The following is a 24645-nucleotide window of genomic DNA, read 5'->3' on the forward strand; positions in this document are numbered from 1 at the left end:
CCCTGAGTGAAAAGTCCGTAAAGTTTGTTCGCTCCGATCGTTAATCGGAACGTTGAATTAGTGTATCGTATTGGGGTGACATTGAAAGTGTTTCATAAACAGTGCAAAATATACGTTCACTGATGTTGAAATGAAGCAAAACCACGTCATGTATGGTGACTCACGAAAACTATGCGATAAGCATACGCAGTTCGCCCCGCACGGGCTCTGTATTCCGTCGGATTAATGATCAATGGCTTTATTTGAGAAACGATATACGAATAAAGTGCTGCTAGATGATACGGAGAAGCTGATTAGCGTCATTGAAAATGCAAGAACGATCGACGGACACACGGTACGGCGCACGCTTAACGCGTATATACGTACATTACATACATACATCTGACATTTGCTCGATAAGAGGCGACACTTACGCACATCCTGCTTAGCCACAATATCGTATCGTTGGATCAAATGACAGATCTCTCTCGTTACGTCGACATTCTCGATCTTTCTGTCACTTGCTCACGGATTCGTGTTTTATTACTCTGTAGAATGGAAATCTACATCTTTCCGGTATTTTACACCGATACACATGAACTGTCACGTTCATACGGAACTATTACTCATAATATTTTCAAAAATTAGCTTACTATTCCCGGAAAATGTTGAACGATGAAGTTACAATTACTAAATTCAGGATGTTTATGCAAATATAGATTTTTGTAGATTAATTTACGGAAACTCGAAGAAAAAAATTTATATTATTGAGACTTCAAGTTTTAAAGAATAGGAAAATCTTAAAAACTTTAAAAAAGCTTTCTATTCTACGTACTTTTAGACAATTACATGTGGTATAAATGTACAAAGTCCATAAATTTAATCACAACAAGAAGAAAGGCTATATTTGATTAGTGTGTAAGCAATTCATTTATTACTTGAACAAAATCAATTAACGTTGATATGTACAAAACAGTTGACAAGAAATTATGCATTATAAAGATGTGTATAACTTTTGATATATTTAGGAGTACGTGATCAGAACACAAAGAGGTCCACTACCAGATAAATCTTGGAGAGTTAGCAGACGTTACAATGACTTTATACAGCTCAATGCAGCTTTATCAGCTTCAGGCCTTGACTTATCTCTTCCTCCAAAGAAAATCATTGGTAACATGGAACCAGACTTCATAGCTCAGCGTCAAATAGCACTACAGGTCAGTGGCAGCTAGTGATGGGTCATCAGACTGTTTGAACATGTCTGATCTTCTGACGAGAAATTCGAACAGTGCGAACCTGACAAGGCGTTCGGACTCCCGAAAAAGTTCGAATACTTCGAACTGACCTGCGGCCGGCAACCAACTCTCGACCTAGAATGTAAACAGACAGAATAAAAATTCAAACTACCAACTCTCTTCAACTTCACTTCTTTCATGACAAGTGTTATGAATAAGTTCATTCAAACGTAATTAATTAATTTTGACTGATACGTAATGTTGCAATTCGAATTATGTATTATTGAAAAGAATAGCAGTTAAAATTTTTATTACGTCTGTGTACATTGTAGGCCGATGGTATTGGTCGCTGACGACCTTTCGGACTGCAAGGCAAGAAGGGTATCGATAATCGAGTTGGAGTTTCGAGCCGTTTGGCCCACCGGATTGGCCTGAAATGTTCGAACTTGTCTGTTCGCGAACCCACCACTAGTGGCAGAATGATATTGGCATCGTCTCTTCCTATGAAAAAATTCCTAGATCCGGAAAATTATACAGCACCATTACATGGTATGATCTGATTATAATAATCTAAATAATTTAATGAATGTAATTAAATGTAAATTGCTTATAATTCAGACGAAACTAATTGTTTTAATCGGCTGATCTTACTTTTTAGAAATAGCTCTGCAACAGGTGTCACTAGCTCTACGCAGTGATGCAAACTATGAAGTCCTCAAGGCCATTCCTGACATGGGATGGCGGCTGAGGAAGCATTATTACACGGTTAAAAATCGTCAGAATCCAAAGCAAGAGTTATTGCTTGCATGGGTAGAATTTGGCCCAGACAAACATCTGCACGATAAAGATATGCAAGGTGTTTTCAAAAGCTTAGGAACCTTAAAACACAATTATATAGAACCAATTGTTTACCAACACGTGACAGAGACCGGAGCGTTAATGATAAGAAACTTCCATCAGGCGGGTACATTACGCGACACTTTGTGCGTAACCAAACCAAAGCAACCATTCATAAAAAAGTATGGAAACCCAAAACAAACCAAATCTTTAACAGTGTCTGAAATTGCAATGTATGGTTACCAGGTCGGTTATAGTATTTTTGCATTAAGATAATTGGTTAATATACCTGGGAACTAAATGATTCTTCGATATTTCAGATTTTGGAAGCCTTAGGATTTCTTCATGAGAAAGGCCTACCGTATGGGCACTTACATACAGGCAACGTTCTTCTGACTCAAAGATGTGCAAAATTGTTAGATATAGAAAATGGTCTTTTAGGCTTGCCTGCGTTTTATCGACCTTACGTTGTGCAAAGACGTAAACTCCATGCCACGGTACAGTGATAATCACATTTCATATACGTCGCGTGCATTAATTGTACGAATAAACATGTAATTTATTCTAACAGACCCAAGTGGACGTTTACTCGTTCGGGCATGTGCTGTACGAAATGGCTTTTGGTAGACCACTTTTAGAGGCAACATGCTCCGAATTACCGTACTGCGAGGCCGGACTAAAGAACCTGTTGGAAGTGATTTTATCACCCGAAGATTTGAAACAAGATCTACCAACAATACCACACTTACTGGACCATCCATTTTTCGAATCGGCTAGACGTGCTGTGCTGGCTGTTGGATCTGTGGAGAAACCACACTTTAAGTTAAGTAGTCATTTAAAGGAAGCTCTCCACGAAGCGGTGAACAAAGCAGAACAAAGACTGAAAGACGAACAAAAGGTGGCTAGGCAACAGAAAAGGTTTGCCAAAGTTCAAGAGATGATGAGTTCGGAAGAAGAGATGAAGAAACGAAAACAGAAACTGGTAAATACCTTGTGCGTGATATTAATGGTGATATAGAATTGGAAACAAAATTAATCTTTTTGTGTCCGTAGAAAAAGGAACAAAAATTGGCACAAGAGCAACGTTCTGCGAACCAGTTGAGTACAAACGGATTGAAGCAACTGAATGGCAAGAGTCCAGAACGTTCAGACAGTCCTACAAGCACTTCCACAGCCACCAGCGTTGGAACCTTAACTCCGCCATCCTTGCGTAAGTATTTGAATACCTACTAGTCGGTATCATTAATAACTAACATTAATCTTCCCCAATGTTTACATTAGCTGGACACAAAAGTTGATGGCGCATACTACGCTTATTCCTTTCACGTAGGTCATACTTGATCATTCATTAAACATTGACTAATATGCATTTATACATGTTCTCATCTGATCATTGCTTGGATACATATAATAGAGCAGAGTGTGTTTTTTAATTGTGATTTCCGGACGTTTCTGTAGATTTTCTTCCTTACCGTTTCGGGTATATGTGTTTTCCATTCATAGTATTTTACGGTAGATATACTGTATCATTGATCATAGTACAAGCGTCTGGTGTAGTGCGTGTCCAAGCGATGTCGTACAAATATCGTGGAAAGTTACAAGTATATTTAACTTAAGGTTCTGTAGATGTGCCGCAAGGTGATGGAACTACTGGTAAGGGTCCTATCCCACCGCCTCCAATGCCACCATCTAACGGCGTAGCCGACAACGTCCCGAAGGCGACCAACGAGCGGACCGCTTTGCTCGGAAGTATTTGTAACTTTAACAAAACTAGTCTTCGCAAAGTCGCTAATGGGCAACGTTAAAACTATAAGTTTAAAAAAAAACGGATGGATATTTGATAAACAGTCCTATTGGTTAACACCCTCAACGGTGTTTATAATTATTATTTCGATCGCGATACTTGTGAAAATAATGGAATTCGAGATTTTTAAGGGGCTGAAAAGTGTACGTCGAATGGGCAAATAATCATTAATAGTGTTGCAAAATTAATCTATTTATAATGTACAGGGTGCGATAGTAACCGTTATCTGAACAGTTTTCAGAATTGTGAAATCAGAGGAGAAATTTGTCTAATAGAAATAATATGATGAGTGGGCGGTTATATGGTACTGATCCCAAAAGTCTGTAGGTGGAGTTACCTTCGAGATTTACACGGTCATTTGTTCTAATGTATTCCTGAAAAAAACTCAAAAGATATTATTGCAGTAATAGTTACTGTTTTACCTTGTATATATTATTCATCTTGAAAATATTAGCTGCACGACTAATTGCTAATGGCGGTCGATATTTAAATATTATCCGCTGGAAATTTTATTTCTTCAGCACCGTCCAAAGTCGGATTTGTGATTGTGAAAAATGAAGTATGAAAAATATTTTAAAAAGACGATCTTTTATATATCGTGATTGTATGTATGTAATCGGACACAGTAGTCGGATAATCGGTATATTTAAGTAGAAAATAATTTGTCCTCTGACATTGTTATGTGTAAGAATCTAAAGAAATTTCTCGAAAAATACTGATCAATTTTATTCGTATAATGGTACCGTACTAATAATCATCAATGGATGTATAATATAGGTAAGAATGACAATGATTGTGTAAACAATAATTGGTTACTGTTAAAATTCACTTGATTATACCCAAGTTTCGCGATCATAATTTTTAACCTGAAAAAAACAGAAGCTTCTGTACACAACGCGTAAATTTCGCCTCGTTAATGTTATTGTACCGTTCTGTCTATTCAAAGTTTATGTGTAACCTATTAATGTACAGTTCGATCGACAAGTCTGCGTGAGTCTTGTTCGTCTTGTGAACGTATTGTATGTTGTGTTCGTTGCGTCGATCGTAGAAACGGAACCGTTCGTTTCTACGAGGTGGGTAAATGTGCCAAGAAATGTATATGCGATCTTCCCATTGATGAACAGGGAAGTTTATGGTGGTAAACAAATGTAATCTATTTCTATATGTCAAGAAAAAAAAACATATATATATATATATATACGCATGTACATGTATGAGATCTGTTTGTGAATATGGTGGTAACAGAACTGTGTAATATAGTCGCGGCGATTTTCGTATGTGACATTCAGTTTTAAATGTAACTTGTTGATTTGTCCATGTAAATGCTATTATTCATAGAGTTATATAAATATTTGTTTTATCAAGAATCATGAAATCGGAATTAAAACGAAATCTTATATATTTATCAAGGAACAAAAGTACGAATCATATATAAATTCAATAGGTTCTCGCACACTTAGCGGTAATAAAATACGTAAAATTAAACGGGATCATATTGCGTTTACAGAAAGAATTCATTCGATCGTTTCGTAACAGTTACAATAATACATCTCAAATGTGAAAAATAATTTATTAAAACGAAATAGTTGCGTAAAGAGAGGTATCACATTGCACTTTTTAAATAATAATCTTATTCCATAACAAATTTCAACGCAGAAAGATAATTTTCATGTAGAAGATATTTTACTACTCTCTACGGAATTTTAATAAATACAAGATATGCATATCTTTGCAGTATTTTTATCATTCAAAGGATCTTTAATACTATATACTGTAAATTCTCGATATATCAAAAATATATATGTGTGAACATCGCTGTCTAAATGTGTGTGATTGTATTCGTGAGCAGTACAACTGGTCATGTTTTATGCGCGTACAATAGTTAACACAATTCGTTTTAAAGACTATCAAATATGTCAGGTTCTAGGAAAAATTTCTTCTTATTGTATCTTCCATTCAAAATAACATTTCTATTTCCATATAACTGTATTCCGTCTATGCACAGTAGTACAAAAGTTCCTCTTTTTTTTTTCTTTCTTTCTCTTTTTTTTAGTATACACATAATAAACTCAATGAACATACAAGATTGCATTACGCTAACCGCGTGGTCACAAATTATGGAGCTCTACAATCCATTGAAGTTTTGTGCTTGGAGACCAGCGATCATTAACAACACAGTGGCACTGTTTTAACGTTTATGTTCCAGAGCTATCGTAATTTGTGAATATATTTAAAAAAATTTGTTCTATTCGCAATCTTTGTGAAACGTTATTTAACAACGGTTACGCCTATGTACACGTATGTATGTATATACAATGTTATCCACGCAAATCGTGTGTCACTGTGAGAACGTATATGGCATTCTTGATTAAATCGGGTGGACTTGTATTTCAATTAAAATCCGAAACCAAGTGTCACGAGCTTGTTCTTTCCTAGGAAGTTTGAATCACTGCGGTCCCAGTACACGTGTATTACATTGTACAATTAACACAAAATATTTCTAAACGTTCGTCCTTAGGTGATCCCCTCCGATTAAAAAATCCCTGGCACGAGTATACCACTTTTACAGTCCATTATTAAAATTCCATTTGCATTATTATTGTCGTTTATTTTTATTATTATTTTTTTTTTTTTTTGGCAAATTAAAGCTAAATCGGGGTGGGAGTCCGATGGCCCCAACCGAGCATCATAACTTCTGATGAAGTTCCTCGGTTACGGTTTTTAATCTGAAAACAAAACACACGGGATTACTTTCAACCCAGTAGACGTCTTCGATGCCCTTTTATCCGCGCGAATACCGAAACGAAAGACGACCACAAAAAAAAACATATCACCTTAGAAGCTCTCCTTGAATTCGATCCGTGATCGCTTTCCTGGCTTCCATTTCGCTTGCTTTCGACATCCGTAAGTCGTTCAGTAATTCGCTAAAATCTATCGGGTCACCGTAATTCAGGGTGACCTTGTTCCAACCTTTCAATCTGTAGGGTGGTTCGTTCGGTAGAACTTGGTCCATGCCAAGATGGTAAATCGGAATCACTAGGGGCGTGACTGGCGATTCCAATATTAACCTTCCTACGCCCCACTTTAATCTACAAAACGGGCCAGAATATAATAATAAAAAATAGAATAATACGTAGCTGGTCACCAAAAAGGGGAGCATGCACGGATACGCCAGTGTGACCAACCGTTAAATGGAACAGCACAAAAGCCAAACCTAATGTTCTCTTTGAGCATGTTGACTTTCCCCTCGGGAAATACATGCACCCAATCCCCAGAGGCCAGCTTCTCGATGCAGAAATCCATCGCTTCCTGATAGACCCCGGCGCCTCTGATTACGGGTATACACTTGCCCAGCATAAAGAAGTAGGAATGCCAGGTATTCGTGAAACAAATGTCGTGCGCGGCGATCGACCATCTCATCTTAGATCGCTTCAGGAGATACCTCAGGTCCAGTGTCGCTAAATGAGTTCAGAGATTTTTCTGTCTTAAATTCTTTCATTCGATCGCTTATCGACGTCATTCTGAGAAAGAAAAGATTACATATGTCTCAGGAAAGGGGAACGTGACAAAGCGTGTCGGCTTAATTTGAAGGACTAAGAAACAAACAAAGGGGGCATCGTCAACTTTAAAAGTTCGCCGATGCCTCGGGATGATCTCGATAGCGTGCGTTCTATTTTAAATATTTGCTCCCCCCTCTAGTGTGGTAAGTGTCCCGTGCGTTTAGGATTCAGTGGAAAACCGCCTTAATCTTCGGATGCAAAATAGGGGAAGTCTATTTCTGGGATGACAAAAGGTTTCGAACTTTAGCATTGCGACTGATTGGAACATCGAGCGATTTGTTGAATATGTCCCAGACCTTATGTCATTGCATGGGATTGTTATTGAATTCTATAATCTTCTAATATTGTGGGAAAGTATTATACAATTGCATGGAAATCCTATTGGATGCTCAAAGCCACTTGGAGTTCAATCGAGTTAGTAATCGGTGGGTATAGCGAACTCGTGTAAGATTTTGAGCTATTATGGATGAGCTATTATGGAAATAAAATTAAGATCTTATGGTATGTCGGTCTACGATTCCATGGTTTGATTAGGTTGAAAAATGGGACAGTAGATGGCACAGATTAAATGCACAGCGTGGTGGGAGACACGTAATTCTCAGTGACCTTGAGAAACCAATTGATCCTACACCCCTAATTACGCCGACTCGATCTACGATAGGTCTCTTACATAATAGCTGAATCGAAGGGCAAGGCGAATGATTAAAATTCTGAATCGATGCAGTATCTGTTTAAGACCGCAATACGTCGAGAAAATTTATCTTATCGAATTACAAGAAACGCACACCGTTCTTAGAATACAGGTGAATACAATGACATGGATGACATTCGCGTATCCATTTGCACAATCATATGTTTACGGTACTAAACGATAAAGATCGAGCCCGATCGATGAAATAGCGTTAAGCAAGAAAAGAAAAACAGTCGATAAAAACGATGCAGTGGAATTCCAGTTATTATGTCTGAACTTTTACTACCTAAAGGCACAATGCCTCTTGCCGACGAGTGTTACCAAAGCAATATCACTGCGACAGTACAGTGTTATAGGTTCTTTTGTAAACGGTTCAAGGTCGACTGACGGTCGATGCATCGTGTGTGACAGTTTTATATTTGCTAGCTACAGCTGTAAGTCTAGAATATTATCGTCTTTTAATATGTTTAATATGTCTTTAATATGTCTTTTATAGTGCCATTTGACGGTGCGAATGAAATATGTCCAGCATAATGAATTCAATTTGGTATTCGTACGATCTAACAGTTATTCGAGAGGATTGAGTGCATGTACATATATACAAGGTGTCCCATTTAAATCGTTACCCACTCAAATATCTCCGAAACTATTGAGAATATTAACAAAAGTTTCAGACGAAATTTAAATGGTATCAGGGGCACACTTTCTGATGCGAGCAACTTTTTATCCATGTGGACGCGTAGAGGTCATATGAAATCATATATTTTTTAATATAGTACTTGATGCTACTCGTTATTCCCTACCTAAAGTATAACCCTACCTAAGTAAAATATTTTTTGATATCGTCAATAGTTTCGGACATATTTCAGTGGGTAAATTTAAATGGAACACCCTGTATATATATACGATTCACACATATGCGACAGTCTCCCCGTTATCTGAACCGAGAGGGTTCGGATAAATGGAGTTCCACAGTAATTGTCGAACGGCTGAGAGAGAACTTACCCCAGATGCCTGGATCGTCGAAGCAACTGTGATGATTCGAGACCGTGATCAGGGGAACATTTTTCGGCCGACAGTCTAGCGCCCGTGTGATGATTTGCTTGTTGTACACCGTCGTTCTGTTCAGCCATTCTTAAACAGCACGCAACAGAAACACAAACGCTTCGGTAAATTAACTCGCATTTCGAGGAAAGAGAGAGAAAGGGTGGGGAGGGGGGGTTGTGTTTAGCGGTGAGCTTGGAATGCGTTTAACTACGTAGAGGCCTCTCGCCGTAAAGCAGGCCTTTGCCACGACTTTACATAGAACCGACGTTTTTCCTTTTTTTTTTTTCGTAGCAAATGCCCCGCGAACCGTGGGTTACGTTCACCTTAGAAAATACTGCAACTTCAAGGCGAATCCGTTATATTATTTTCCTCGTGAAACTGTCTGTTTCTTTTCGTAACAGGATTATTTCCATGAAACGACCGATGCGATTATCTTCAAAGCTTGAGAATACGCGGAAAACATCTCGAGAAGACTTGACGGGGCCGTAAGTATTTGTTGAAGAGGAAACTGAGAAATATCAAGGTTATATTCGTAGGGTACTCTAAAACTTATACGGTCAAGATAATAGCCATTAAGCAAAGTTAAATCCCGATTTCCAATACTGATAACGCATCGGCGTGATTAAACACTTTTTACTATTTCTGCAGACGTAATTCGTTTCCAATTAAACACAAATTATGAATGTTCTCTCTAATGGCAGATTCGAGGGACCATTAAAGAAAACGCAATTAACCTTAAAATTTCGTTACAGTTTCTTAATGAGAAATATCGTTTCCATAGTATCTTCAAATTTTGAAAATAATTTCACGAGGTCTTCTCATACGAATCACCATTGTACAATAGCAGTGCATAAAAATGAAGCAACGTAAAAGTGATGGAACTGTGTATTCGATTAATTTTAAAATATATTGAATTGAAAAATAAATAGAGAAACGTATGAGCCAAGTGGTCGAATAAAATTCAGTCAAGTGATACTGAATACCAGTGAAATGAACGACGGTAGCATCGGCGCCCGTTCGCCGCTATTTCAACACGGAGAAATTGATAGAACGACCAAGAAGGGAGCAGTGGTGAAAGAGACAGCGGGGGGAAAGGAAGGGGGTACGGTATGTTCGCGTATGTCGCGTCTACGCGGCCAACCAATTGAGTAATGCGCTTAATTTCCGAAGTTTATTGTATCGTCACTAAGTAAACGCCGTACCGTCCTCGTAAATCACTGGTACTCACTGAAAGACCAGCGAGGGCCAATGACTGATTTCCTGTGCCCTTCGTTGGGCGGTAACGCATAGAGAATTCTACCTGAAATTAAAAACAACACCCAGACACATCGCAGCAGGTAGAATTGAATCGTGACGGCAAGACGTCGTGGTCCGTTTTCGGAGGTTACAAGATAGATTGAACAATTCTGACAAGTATACGTTAATTGATTAACAAATCGGTATTATCACACATCATCTATGTTAATTTTATGTTAATTATCCGTTTTAAATATTAATCTTGTGTTTCGAGTTACGACTACATTTTCGAACATACAGGATACAGGTCGACCTCTTCGATGCAATCATTTGAATAAATTTCCTGTAAACACATTACAACTCTTGCTTGTACCTGCGCAGATCCGTAGACGATTTCTGCATTGCTATTTACTCGTTTATTCATAAGGCGCGGGATCATGTATTAGTTAACCTACTTCTCCGTTCGTGTGAAAACAGATTTGAATATGCGCGCGAAATTTCAAATATTTCACTGCGCTGACGGAAAGAAAGTGAAGATGAGACGCGACGAACACAGATGTATGTTATGAGACTGTTTTTGTGTACGATTGTGTGATAAATACGATTGCATGGAAACGTAACAACTGTGCATAATAATAAATGTCAAGTGTAAATACGACCTCTGGCAGAAAAAAAAAAACAGTGTGACGTACTCGCGTGTAACGTGTTACATATTTTTTTCTCCGGACATGAACTGTTGACCACCGATATTACACTTCACATTTGAAATTTAGTCGATAACATCAATGACATCCGTTGTACCCGATAAAATCATGTGATTCGCGTAACAATGAATTTAAAACGTGTCTTGTTTATACATTGACGAAACACATACGAGTGACGAAACTCCAAATCATTTGTGTTTTCATTCAATTACCGAGCACGTCTGATTCTTCGTTCATTACTTCATTAAATACATAAAATATCAATGTATTTAAACAGGAAAACATTTAACACAGAATTTAAAGGCAATTAATAATCCACATGCAGGTTATGTTGGCCAAATTAAGTCACGGGACATAATTCAATGAGAGACTATCATAGTAACAATTAAATCAGACGATTTCATATCGTATGATTACAGAAATTATCGATGTTTTTTTTGCACGCGGTATTTTCGCGTCTGATCCGCGAAGTAACAATATGTTCAGCGACTCAATACCTTGGTTATCCTTGCCCATTGCAAATACGAATAACAGGTATTAACTATAGAACGTGCGACATCGAGCCAATGCATGCTAATACAAAAATTATCGAATTTACGACACTCGAAGGACAGTTTCTGGGGTGCAAATCGAAATAATCACTGGCCGAAGTGCGCGGCAACGTCGTGGAACAGGCAGCACTGATTTTTAACGCGAAAACCGGCTCGTGTAGCCTCTTACCTATAATGATTTTCGAGAAAATCCCTACTGCCGCGAAGGTTATACTGCTCGCGATGTTCCAGAGGCTGGTCGGGTTACGTAGCTTCGGTATAATCCACTTTATGTCGTATAACATTGCACTGCCTTCCGCTAGCTGGATCCGTCGAGGAAAACAGCGGTGCGGCACTTTTTCCGGACGATTGGGAAGCGACTTCCCCGCGAGAAATCGTCTACTCTTTCGTAACTCGCGACAACCATCTTCGTGCCAACTTCACGCCATATTTCCCGATATCTGTCACGTGGTCGGCCGACCCCAGCCGAATCCAGCCGAGCGTCGACGGCTATACCGAATCTATTTAATTTGAAATTAAACGCGCTTCGGACACTTGTTCTCGCCACGGTTAACGATATGTGTAGAAGTGTCCAGTGATTGGACTGATCACACGGCCCGGCTTCCCCCTGTAACGACATACACAGGCAAATACAGATTTTCGATTAATTGATGTTTGTACTGTAACGAGATTTGGAGATTGCCCGTGACCCTTGATCAGATTATTTTTATCTTCGTTTGTAAACTTAACCTATGTCCCTAATTTGAGATAATTTCGAAATACATAGTAACGTAACTAGCGATAAGTTTGGAGTCAGTGGTTTATCTGTGGGAAAAATTTGATCGTTGTACTTACGAAAAGAATTCATTGTCTGTACGTCCTTTTCATGGTGTATTAGAGATTAGATTACTGATTAACACGTGTAAACGACGAGACACGCAAGTGCCGTTTGTTATGCCTATTAGACTTAGTCAGGGGTATTACGCAATGTAAGTTGCAATTATTAACAAAGACATTTTCTGTAATGAGCGATGGTATCATAGTATTTATAGCCGGGAGTTTTCAAACGTATATCATTAATGAATTGCTTATGTAAGACAACGTTAAACAATGCTTAAAAAAAAATGTTTAATGCACATCCATTGTTTACTGAAGAAATCAAATGTCATTATTACGACTTATGTTATTAACTATGAAACGTAATTTCTTTGATATGAAGCACCTAAAAAGTACATATTATATTTTCACTATCACAGCAATTCGTTCACATACTTCTTGATCGCCGATTGGTAGAACGCGACGACGACAAAGTATCCCGCCCAATCAGAAACGAGGAACGACCAAGGGGTTTTCCTGTGGTCGCGGCAGAGTGGACAACTGTATTCTGTTCGTCGACTACTCTCGAACCCATCCTAGTTGCAAAAAAAAAACGACAGATATAAAAAGAAGCAGGGAAAATGTACCAGGAGCGCAGAACACGAAACAGCATCGTGCCGCTCCGCGAGGATAAACGATCGCGACGGGAGCCTCGTTTCGCGCGCTCGACCAAAGGAATATACGAAACGGGAATGCAAGAGCGGAGAATGCAAACACCGTACACACAGGATATACTTATTTCACCTTTCTGAATCGGTGGTGAATAAATTTATAGTCGCATTATCCTAAACGGTGGTAACACGGTCTCGTTAACGCGACTCGAAAATTGCACTGGGTGGGGGAGGGAAGTGAGGGGGGGGGACACTATACTACATTATAATAATCATGGCACGCTCGTAGCGCCGGGGTGTAATAGTAAAATGCCCGGGAGATCGGCGATAACCATTCACACGGGGACGACGCGGCGAACGGATGCAACAATAAGACCATAAGACCCAGAGTCCACGAAGCTGTGTGTGTGCCTCCGGGCGGTGACTCTGCACTTGCGATGTCAGCCGAACACCTATCAGAAGCTGCAACGGAAAGAACGCGAGCGGGGAGGGGTTCACAGGTAGGGGCAGGGGATCACGTACAAGGGAGAGGCATGTACACGACGACGATCACGGGTGTACATGCATTAGGAACTCTTCGACGCGGTAAGTTCATGCGCGCGCGCGCGCAAAAGAAAGGGCGAAGCATCGAGGAGAGCCGAAGGAGGTGAAAAAGAAGGGAAAAGATATACAATGATGCGAGGCAAAGTCCGTAGTAGACCGACCGAGCGCGGGGGAGGGACGGAGAGGAGAATGTCCGGTGGCATGTGGGGAAGTGGGGGGGAGCCTGACGCGAGGAGAGAAGCAACCAGTCGATGGGGCCACGGTAAGTGGGGGGAGGAAAAGGGCCTCATCTCAGCGGAGCCAGTCCGATTCGAGAGTCTCTCGACTGCGTGTGTTGCCGTGTGCCATCTTACCGTACCACGATATATACCCTTTATCTAGTTTAGAAATAATCCGCAGGTATATCCTCGAAAATACCGGAACCGTAGCCTCGAAACAGGGGGGGGAAAACACATCGAACCGGTCGGGGTTTCAAGAAGGTTACGAACAATTTCGCCGATTTGCGAGTTCGCGGTGGACTCACCGGTCATCCCGTAGGCTCTCTCTGTACCCTGAAACACATCGAACCGGTCGGGGTTTCAAGAAGGTTACGAACAAGTTCGCCGATTTGCGAGTTCGCGGTGGACTCACCGGTCATCCCGTAGGCTCTCTCTGTACCCTGACACGGAGAAGACGAGAGAAACCGCGACGATGTTAGTACTCTCGGCGACTGTGGACACGCGTCTTACGGTAAGACTGCCCCAACGACGATCGTTGAACCGCGAACAGTTACCGAATACGATCGTGAAAACGGTTCGCTGTCCCTCGTCGGTTGTGAGACACGAGATTTCGTGTGCGTCGTGATAGAGCGAGATAGAGAAGGGCACACGCGAAAAAAGAGCCACGGGGATCAAGGGGTAAAAAAGGACGAAAAAAAGACAGAGAGAGAGAGAGAGAGAGAGAGAGAGCAGAACCGGTGGAGTAGAGAGCGAGAGAGAGAAGAAACACAGAGAGGGAAGAGAGCGAGCCGAGCGTTCGGCTTAACTCCGAGTGCAGTGTACGGTGATGCCGCGAGGATGCCACCGTCGTCGGTCCTCTCGACACGATATAGAACGGCACGACGACGGTACCCCGTGATCCGACGGGGCCCCACGACTCCGTGCCACGACGTTGCCCCGATAGACGCGCGGTCCGGTGCAAGTGCAAGTGCAGGTGCGGCTGTGAAGTGGTGTTGCCGTCAGTTCGACGTTGTCGTGATCGTAATACGCGCGGTATATTACGGGCCCCGTGAAGGGATTCGCGGCGAGCGATGCGGGATAAAATCGGGACCCGTGTCCGTTGACTCGCGTGTGACACTTTTCGTATCGTCGTTCGTATCTACGCGTACGGGAATCTCGTCGTGCGACAGACGATACGTGATTTTTTGTTCGAGACCAAACTGGAATATCGACGCGTTCGACACAGAACGGAAAAGGAGATTCCCATCGAGCGGTTTTACGTTCAAGAGTCTCGGGCTATCACGAGCAACGACGTAGCTTCAGCATCCCGGGCTACAGAGAGAAAGCAACAGGTACTGTGTGTAGTACGCGTTCCCGTATTCTCTCGATGGTTGGCACGTTGTGTATGGTATATACACGGTCGCGGGTTGCCTGTTGGCGGCTTCGAGCACGAAACGCGCGCGCATGCTCTCGATCGGAAGCTCTTGTGCACCAAGGCAATACATACCAGCAGTGGTGACTCTTCTCTGTGTGTGTGTGTGTGTGTGTGTGTGTGTACGTGTCTTTCATCGCGGAAGATCTCCAGTCCGTGCCCAGCCGAGGGCCCCGTATTCTTGCATCTGTTACTCCTGCAATACGCGTCCCCACTGGTTTTATCCTGTTCACTTTTACGAATAAGATGATCGTGCAAAATCCTCGCAAAGCATATTTCCGCCAACCGATCTCTCTCTCGAGGTTTTATCCGACGAACGATAAATTTTCTGAATCGAATAATATACTTATCATTATCAATTCGATGATGGGCATAAACAGCCCAAGAGAACGTAATCAATTCCGGACGAGTTTCCATCGTTAGTAAGATACACTTGGTTACCAATTAAACCTCCGTGTTGTGCCCATGAAATGAACTTTATGAAAGGACAAAGTCACCTTTGATCGTTCCGCGACTTTCAACCGGCAACCATTAACGAAGATTTACGTCCTCGTTTACCCGCCATTCGCCCCCTCTGTGTATATACCTACTTCGGGAGTCAATCGAATTTGGTCGAATGCTTGTATCCAGTTAATAATAATCAGTGTCGTAAAGCGCGACTCGGCTGGGCTGGCAAGAACGAGCTCTCTCCCGAGGCTTGGCGAGCAACCGGGGGGGTTTTCGCGTAGCTCTCTGAATTAAGATTACGGATATTGTTATGCCCACCCCGGCGTACGTATACACAGCCGCGAATGGTTGGGTTCACTCGGCACGGTTTACGCAGACCCGACGGACCACCTACTCTTTTCGGGGAATGTTAATTGGTCGTTTCACGAATTATAAACCACCGATGGGGGAGAAAGAAGAGTTCGCCGCTCGCGCGCTCGGCCACTTGCTATCGCGTCCATTAACATACCTGAGTTCGCCCTATCCGTTGCCGTCGGTTGCACGCTAGCGACGCTCGAACACTAACGACGCAAAAAGATACTAATTACAGCGGCAGCAACCTGCTGGCCGCTCTTCTTGTAGACAGAGACCCCGTCGTGTAATACGGCAACTTAGACTAATTATTGCCGTCTATTTGGTCTCGCGATTCCACCGATGGAAATTGCCAGCGTTCCGTTTGCCGGTGTCCCTCCCCCCCTTCCCTTCCTTCTTCCGTGCCTGCCTCTCGCCAAACATTCCCTGGCGTGTAATATTATATATGGGATGATCGTAATCGTACGGGCGAAATAAGTGAGTAAATTGGATATTTCGCGGAGATGAGGGGTGCCCACTCAGAAGACGGGGGACTTCTTCCGGCCCGAAGGAACGTTTGTTAAAAGCTATTCACCGCGAGCTCGTTTAATTTTATCGAAGGGGAAGTGCCCCCGTAACGCTTGAGAGACACGCATCGAAGTTATACATACATACAGTGAGTTCATTTCTGTACAGCTTTATTAAAAAGATCTTTCAGAACACTAAAACACGGGATAATGTTCCTACGATCTTTATCCTTAAATACGATGTCCAAAAAGTTAACGTGAAATGTCCTATTGCTGTTATTAGTAATGCAGAATTCTTTATGGTTATGAATACTAGAACTACTTACACTACAAACTTTTGAAAATTTACAAATTTATAAATTAACTAATTTCTTTAATGTCGTATCGTTATAAAAGTTACAAAAGATCTGAGAAAATGGATTGTTGTAACATTTTAATCATCGTTGTATTGGTAAGTCATTTTGACTTGCCTGGTAGTTCCAGCGTTAACAGCTGCCATATTGGAATGTACGAAAAACCACTGTACGCCCGAAACAAACGAGGTTAGACTTCTGTATTGAACATGTTTTCCAAATCGAATATTTTGAACACGCCTGTATACGCGTAGACACTAACTTAGAACGATCTTGTACGTAAAGAAATCGTCTCCTCGCGGATTATGAAAGAGCGACACAGGTAGTTTCGTGGTTAAGTCGATCAGGCGCGTATAATAGCAGACCGTTACGTTCACGGCTATGAAATTCGGCGTGCATGCGAATTTCCTACCGTTTCGAGGAGGTGAATCGTGTGAGCTACCGTCGTTCAAGAAGGAATCTGTGCTACGGGCAGCATTCCAGGTTGCGCGATAAGGTTACGACAGTGGCTCGAATGATTCTTGCCGTTCGCCCGTACGGATTTTCTGGTTATAAGCGGCACGAATCATTCGGGTGGTGGCTCGAAATGGAGCCACCGGGAAGCTGGGAATGTTGATCCACGGTGGTATGTCGGTCATCGAATGTAACAAGGTTATTGTGCGTGCTACATCGCGGGGTAATTAGAAACTCCTCGGAACGGTGTTGGAAACGTACCTACACGGCGCTGAAGAGTGCCACCGATAAGGTGTCAGATATACGAGACTCGTAAAGCGAATGACTCGCGAGATCTTACACGGTGATAGAGGCTAGGAAATTTCTGGATATGGGAGGGGGGGGGAGGCTTTAACTGCGTTCTTATAGACAGCGTAACTCAAAACGCGCCGTAAAACATGGGAACGATTCGGTCGGTGAAAACTCGCCGTAACTGTACTCTTTGCTTAACCATTCAGTTTCGTATCTCGTATGGGTAAGACAGAACGTATATGCGGCTTGGTTTAAATTGTCTGATACCTCGGGATAAGTACCCAGTTTTGCTAAATCATCAGAAATGTAAACGAAACGCTTCTATCTCATCTAGTACATAGGAAATACAGAGTATTTCATAATGACCCAGCATAATTTCAGGAATCGTTTTACACACTACCGAAATTTACCGTGGCATGGATAATCGAACAGAATCATTCAATCGTAAATAATGGAATGAATGGAAAAAAGGAACAGGACGAATTCTATTCGTGACGAAGGTGATTGATTTGCAATGGAAGAAAACAGGAAAAAAAAATACACGCAACAGTTTTTGACCATATATCGTCATTTCACCGAGCAGCGAAAGGGTTAGTCGTTTTTATGTCCTTCACGATTTCACAGACCGTGGCACGTGACAGTCGCAAGACCATGAGCGACCTTGTAGTTCCTGTCCACGGTCTTTCATAAAAGTCCACGGCTAGCGTTTCAGGCTGTCTTATTGCGCTTCGGGATCGTGTAATGATGTCCGTGGTTAAACTTCTCGTTCAGCCTGCCGGATCTTTTTTTTCTCTCTCTCTCTTTTTCCTTACGCTCAATTATTTCCGTACGCCCTACCGTGTGGCGTGGCTATGACGCACGGGTTTCGACGTTATTCACAAATGTAACCGGACGCGCGCGTCCACTTTCTCTCTCTCTCTCTCTCTCTTTCCCCACCGATCTGATTTAAATTTCGTTTTTCGGTTAATTGCATAATCCTGCCGCGGGTCCCCTGCAATTTTCAATTTCGCCTTTATCGACTGTGACCGGCTCGCTCGAGAAAAAGAAGGGAACCAACGATTTCGCTAAACGGCGGGATAACTTATCGACCTGGTTCCCGTTCCTTTTTGTTCCATTTCCAACGGGGCACAGCTGCGCCATTATTTTTGATCGGATCTCGGGGAAGAAATATTTATAATGCCGTCGCGGCGGTAAAAACGAGTAAAACGTGCGCGGGAATGTCTTTCAAAGTACAAGGATACGACATAAGATGTATGACGGAAAGGCTGAAGGTACTCGTCTCTCTGTCTCTCTGTCTTCTGTACGGCGTTCGATGGTTTTCGTTGTAATAAAATTTCTAGAAGGTGTAATTACCTGGTGTCGGTTAATCGATGGTGATCGAGGCACACGGGACATCGTTTACCCGTTAATTACCGGCTTCCATTATTAATTCGAGCAGGGAGTAATCGCTCCTCTTCCAAGCTATTAGATGGCGCCTTTAATTAATTATTTTCGCGGTACACACCTTGTAGGAGGTAACGGAAAGCCAGTGGACCAGGGTCCCAGAACGTAAATTGTCGTCCATAAGTATCACATCCGAACCATTACATTCTTTTTCGGAAACGATATCGATGAAAAATTAGGCGATCTATCTACAAAATAAGTAAGAACTACTGTTGTCTGTTCCACTTGAAGCTACAACACGTCACAACGAAATCACGTGACTGGTTGTAGGAACGTGTCACGAAATTAGTGTTCGTTGAAAAACATTACCTGTTCGTTTCTCACTCATAGACGGCCTTTCACAAAGTCCATTCGATTAGTGTACTAATTAATTAAAAAAAGAAAGTTTGATTTCGTGAAACGTTTTGTTGTACAAAGGTTTAGTTCGGTCTTTAGTTTAGGAAGGAACTTTGTATTTACACTTGCTGCAAGATCTTGCCCGCCAAAAAATGGACCAATCACAGGCCATCACGTGACGAGACGCCATTGTTGTTTTGACGTGATGTGTCTTCAAGTGTAAGAGGCACGACTATGTTCTCACAGTGACATCTGAAGTTGCAGCAGAAATTAATAAAGACAGGCGAGATTCTACTGTCGAGACTCTAAAAAGGTGATTATTAAAAAGTGACCATCTAAGTTTTTTTATCAGACATACCACTTGCAAAATCGCAAAGTAATGTGTTCGTTGTTCTATACTGTCAAGGGCACCGATTGGTGTTAATTATATTTTAAAACGTGTACAGTACCTATAGTGAGGGTAGAGGGCTCTTGATCAGATTTCACGAAGCGTTCAAGTACTTACGGACGGTAGTGTATATCGGAACCGACAAGGGAAACGAGTGGGACAGGAGCGAGACGAACAAGATTGTTCCTGGATTTGACCAAGATTGATGACCGGGAGCGAGCGGCTATCTCGAAAAGAAAAACTTTTTTTTTCAAGATACTTCGCTGAAATAGAGTGACGCAAGGATAACAGAGCGTAGCTACCGACTCGTACACGTTAATTTCACCTCCGCTGTATTAAACGAATCATTTGTCTGATTTAATAACGCTTCGGTTGCCACGACCACAGCGGGAATGTTTAATTTACGATAATTATTGTAATTTATGGTAATGCCGGGTATTAACTTCGTTCGATGGCTCCTTAAATTAAAGATCGCGAGAGCAACGTCATTTGCATAAAGGCGAGTAAAACTGAAGCGACAAGTGCTCGTCAGGAATTATTTTCGGCAGGGGGGGGGGCACGGTCGATGGATTTACGGCCATCTGGCTGCTACCAGCTTGAACACCTGTGAAATGGCTATTAAACACGAGACACCATATTTTGAAGCACCGTCTTCATGGGCAGTCGAACGGTCAAGCGATATTCTTGTTACTGTATTGTTATTCGTAAGGTATGAACAGTTTCTCTATAGTCATACTACTGACATTGGTGGACATGATTCTGTGATCGTTTTAGTGCCTGGCGATTTGTATGAGGTGACAGTCGATTTATTGTAGTACCTTCTGTAAACGTCAGCAGCACTATCGATGGCGGGGATAATAATGTGTATATCACGAGGGAACACTGCGTTTAGTAACTTTTCACACTAGGAACTCACGTTATTTTTAATATCGTTGGCAATTCGTTATTGGTAGACTTATTGAGAAAAAATCGTAATCACAATTTTATTCGAATATCACTAACGTAGAATTGGTTATCTGCATTTGTATGTTTACTATAACAATTTCAACAAAGTCGTCTACGCTTATCGCATCAGTTATACCCTGTTCTGTTGTTGCAGAATGCTGTCACCCGGTCAAGACGGCCAGTCGAACAGTTACGCGCACAATAATGTTGTCCTTCAAGGTGCACCCTGCGGTCAGTGTCGAGATTTATGCCCGGCCGGGTACGTGCCCCACTTTTGGAGGTGAGTAATCGGTCACAATTTCGTTTTACGACGGGCGTACATATTAAATCCGTTCATTAAGTCACACTCGACGAGTCTTAAGTTCAGTCCGATGGGAGACTGATTGCTTCTTCGCATTACGTGCAACATAACCTGTCAGATAGTTACCGCTATAAACACGAGACAAACTGACGGGCTTAATGTTATCGGTGTTTCGGAAAATTAAAAAAATTCTAAATACCATTCTGCGTGCTCCGTGATTCATCGTGTCCCCCCAGAGCGATACAGGGAAGAATTCATCGGGTTCTCGATGAAAGCGAAATGAACGATGCCTATTCCGAAATGACGCACACGGGCGTCTTTCATGGCGGCACGGTTCCAGAGTTATCATTACGCCGAGGACGATCGCCGTCGAGAAATTACGGGCGAACGCCGCGTAAATACTTCTGTAATACCGGCTAAACGAACCCGATCACGATGCACGCGATCCTTCTTTGATTTCCCGCCGGCCGTTGCCGCGATGCTACGTCGGAAAGGAAAAGTAAATGGCACGAACCGAACGAGTGAAACCCGGCGAGTACGTGCCGCGCGAGAAGAAAGAAAAAAAAAAGTTGGGGAGGGGGCGAAGAAAAAGAAGAGGGACGCTCGAAACGGAAAATTATCTCGAGCGTGGAGAGAAGAGAGACCAGAGTTGCGAGAGATCCGCCGGGTTGATCACCGATCGAACGACCGATAAAACGAAGAGGCGCGCCGATCCAGGCAGGGTGACCAACCTTCGCGTAACCGATGCGTATCGCGTGAACGGGATCTTGCGATATTTTTTCCGGCTTTTGTTCGGTGAAATGTCCTTATTCTTCGGATGTTTCACGAACGTGAGAACAGCCGTGGGTGGAGGTGAATAAAAAATATTCTCTGGTACAGTAGTAATCGATTTTTCAGAAATAACTACGTGGTGATTCTTAGTATCGTATTATTGAAGCATTGGTAGGCCTGAGAACCAGTCTGAAGTTGCGTCGTTTATGGGTTGTTCCGCGAGTATAGGTAGTTTGAAATTAATTAGACATTGCGGTAATTTGTTCACATTGTCTGTATATACTGATTCGAAGGTGACTTTGAGCCTTTTTTAGTTGGAACGTCTTATACCTCGTCTCGTCTTCACTGGAGACCGATTTACGACGCCGCGCAGCAAGCACACACGTCGTGGGTATAGAGACGGAGCACGACTAACTGGTTTTCATGATCGATTATTTATCAATTACTTATGACTCGGCTTTTTCCTCGTATCATCTGCTACCTGCAGTTCTAGCGCCATTCTTGCGTCAGTTTTTCCTTTGACGATAACTCCTGGACGGTGACGTTTACTGTTTTCACTTTTGCCAGAGGAATTTATGCCTATTGGGCTGTTGTCAGCGGAAACTCCGCTGATTTTAATCAAACCTTCTTCATATTATTACAGATCAATTTATTTAATCAGAAAATCCATAAAAACCAGCGTTAAATTTAATTACATTTTTTAGCTGACTGTATCCCACAGCTCGTTCATCTATGACAAATACAATATTAAGTGGACCAATAAGTAGTTCATTACGTTCTGTGAAACTTAGTATCCGTTTAGAAATAATTCAAAAGCTCAATCCTGTTTAACAATATTAGAAAATTAATAATCAGAAAATTTAAAATACACTCTGAACCTAAGATGTATCATCGCCATATTGGACATACAGTGAATTACTTATTGGTACGCTTAACACACAAAATCCGCAGTTCAGTAATCATCGATCAAGACGCAAATATAGTCACGATCTTCGTTCAAGTCGCGCTGCAGCGAAACGGTCAATACAGTATCGTCCCTCCCAAGAACTTACCATCGTCTCCTGAGCAGATCCTCTTACTTATCCCAGACGTAGAGAGAAAGACAGACAGAGAGAGAGAGAGTTAAGTAAATACATCACGAAGAATCACCGATTATCCCCGTAGCTCTTCAACGAATTCCACGTCGGTTACCTTGAGACCAGGCCTCCCCCGTTTCCTCTCCGAAGCGCGCGAAATGCTTTCGAATCTGACCGGGGGATACGTCTGCTATAGCCCCGCGTGTGTATAGTAATTGCCGGCCGATTTCCCGTGGGCAGCCCCCATCTAGACGCGAGAAATCGGCCGGTCGAGGGTAAGCAGCAGAAGAAGAAGAAGAAGAAGACGAGAAACCGCGCGCGGGTAAGCGTGGCCGTGGCCGAGCCCCGACCGAGCGGAGATCGAAAGAGGGCAAAAGGAAGGTTTCTCGGGTTCGGGTCGCGGGGTCGACTCGTCGGTCTCACGCGAGCCCTGCGTGCAACGAGACCGGCGATGGGGCCGTTCCAAGACGAATCGCACGGGCAACCGAGGAGCTGAACCGATGAGAAAGAACGGAGAGGCGAGAGTGTACCCCGAAGATCGAGGGTAGGGGGAGACGTATGTTGGCCTGTAATTAACATACCGAACCCCCCTTTTTCCCGCCCCGCGCGAACTCGGCCCCCGATGGTTCGCAGGTTCACGGAGCGCGAGGATGCAGTTCGTTATTCCAGCTAGTTTGGGATCGGTTGACCTTCCAGATTCTAGGTGACGATGAAGGAGCTATTGACGTTTTTAAGGAAGGATACGTGAGAGATACCTTTGTTTAGTATTCTTATGGATTTCAATAACTAATTGAAGGAATGTTGTTCCTCTTGGAAGTCCGACCAGGTTTGTTCTCTCTAGCATAACTTTAGCCTTCGGACTTAGCGCTTATCTAGCTAGTTTGGGATCGGTTGACTTTCCAGATTCTAGTGATAATGAAGGAGCTATAGACGTTCTTAAGGAAGTATACGTTAGAGATACCCTTGTTTATTACATTTCTTATGGATTTCAGTAACTAATCGAAGGAATGTTGTTCCTTTTGGAAGTCAGACTAGGTTTGTTCCTTCTAGCATCCCCCTAGCCTAGCGCCTAGCTAGCTAGTTCGGGATCGGTTGACTTTCCAGATTTTAGCGATGATGAGGTATATGAGGGAGTTATTCTTACGGGAGTATACGTTACAAACTCTTATTCAATATATTTCGTACGGATTTCAGTAGCTAATCGAATGAATGTTATTCCCCTTGAAACTTAAACCGCTTTGTTCCTGGTAGCATCACCTCGCCAATTAAAGTAGTAGCTAATTAAAGTAACGCGCTGTAACACGCGAAATACTGGAAACATACCGAAATGGTGGTAACGAACGTGTTAATAGGACTCGGGAATTAAGCCCATTCCCGACGAGCAATCTCGCCGATCTATGTCTAGCTTTATAATTACGGGAAAAGAGGAATCGCTCGGGTACTCTCCTATGGCTTCATCTTCTTTTTCCTTTCCCGTACTTGAATATAGAGGACAATTACCGCTAATAGGTAGCGGTAGATTCGATTTTTTTTTTTTTTACATAGGACCGATAGAACGATCTCCTTAAAGCCCCTGATCGATCCGAAACGGAACCAATCTAGTTTTTACGGTAGTCAACAGAAATATACCATAGACGCGTCGATGATACTTAATAAGGAATCCTCTTGTACCCCTATGATATAGGATCGTGTACCACGATGA

At 42.3% G+C, this 24645-nt stretch overlaps 3 protein-coding genes across 5 annotated transcripts in view; 2 read left to right on the forward strand and 1 right to left on the reverse strand.

The window, feature by feature from the left end:
• On the forward strand, positions 1-4377 carry LOC107192554 (PX domain-containing protein kinase-like protein). Its single transcript, XM_015581845.1, has 8 exons — positions 1-334; positions 1008-1210; positions 1687-1763; positions 1873-2297; positions 2372-2548; positions 2623-3033; positions 3105-3261; positions 3669-4377. The coding sequence occupies exons 1-8, from the start codon at positions 233-235 to the stop codon at positions 3854-3856; spliced, it is 1740 nt and encodes a 579-aa protein (XP_015437331.1). The 5' UTR covers positions 1-232; the 3' UTR covers positions 3857-4377.
• Positions 4378-6476: 2099 nt separating this feature from the next.
• Positions 6477-12071, reverse strand: LOC107193329 (tafazzin homolog). Its single transcript, XM_015582733.1, has 5 exons — positions 11814-12071; positions 9112-9240; positions 7070-7313; positions 6690-6944; positions 6477-6581 (listed from the first exon to the last, which is right to left on the reverse strand). Exons 1-5 carry the CDS (start codon positions 11926-11928, stop codon positions 6542-6544), a joined length of 783 nt encoding a protein of 260 aa, XP_015438219.1. The 5' UTR covers positions 11929-12071; the 3' UTR covers positions 6477-6541.
• A 2920-nt stretch (positions 12072-14991) lies between these two features.
• LOC107193331 (protein prickle-like) overlaps positions 14992-24645 on the forward strand; it is a 134927-nt gene continuing 125273 nt past the window's right edge. Inside the window, exons 1-3 of one of the 3 annotated variants that reach the window (XM_015582736.1) lie at positions 15692-15704; positions 16584-16735; positions 20950-21075. In XM_015582736.1, coding sequence (XP_015438222.1) covers positions 20951-21075 — 125 coding nt within the window. In that variant the 5' untranslated portion in view covers positions 15692-15704; positions 16584-16735; position 20950. Of the gene's footprint in view, positions 15203-15691; positions 15705-16583; positions 16736-20513; positions 20560-20949; positions 21076-24645 lie in introns of those variants that run through there. The other 2 variants (XM_015582738.1, XM_015582739.1) reach the window with 2 other exon arrangements.

The sequence above is a fragment of the Dufourea novaeangliae genome, unplaced genomic scaffold, assembly GCF_001272555.1.
Source record: "Dufourea novaeangliae isolate 0120121106 unplaced genomic scaffold, ASM127255v1 scaffold7, whole genome shotgun sequence".
NCBI classification, from domain to species: domain Eukaryota; kingdom Metazoa; phylum Arthropoda; class Insecta; order Hymenoptera; family Halictidae; genus Dufourea; species Dufourea novaeangliae.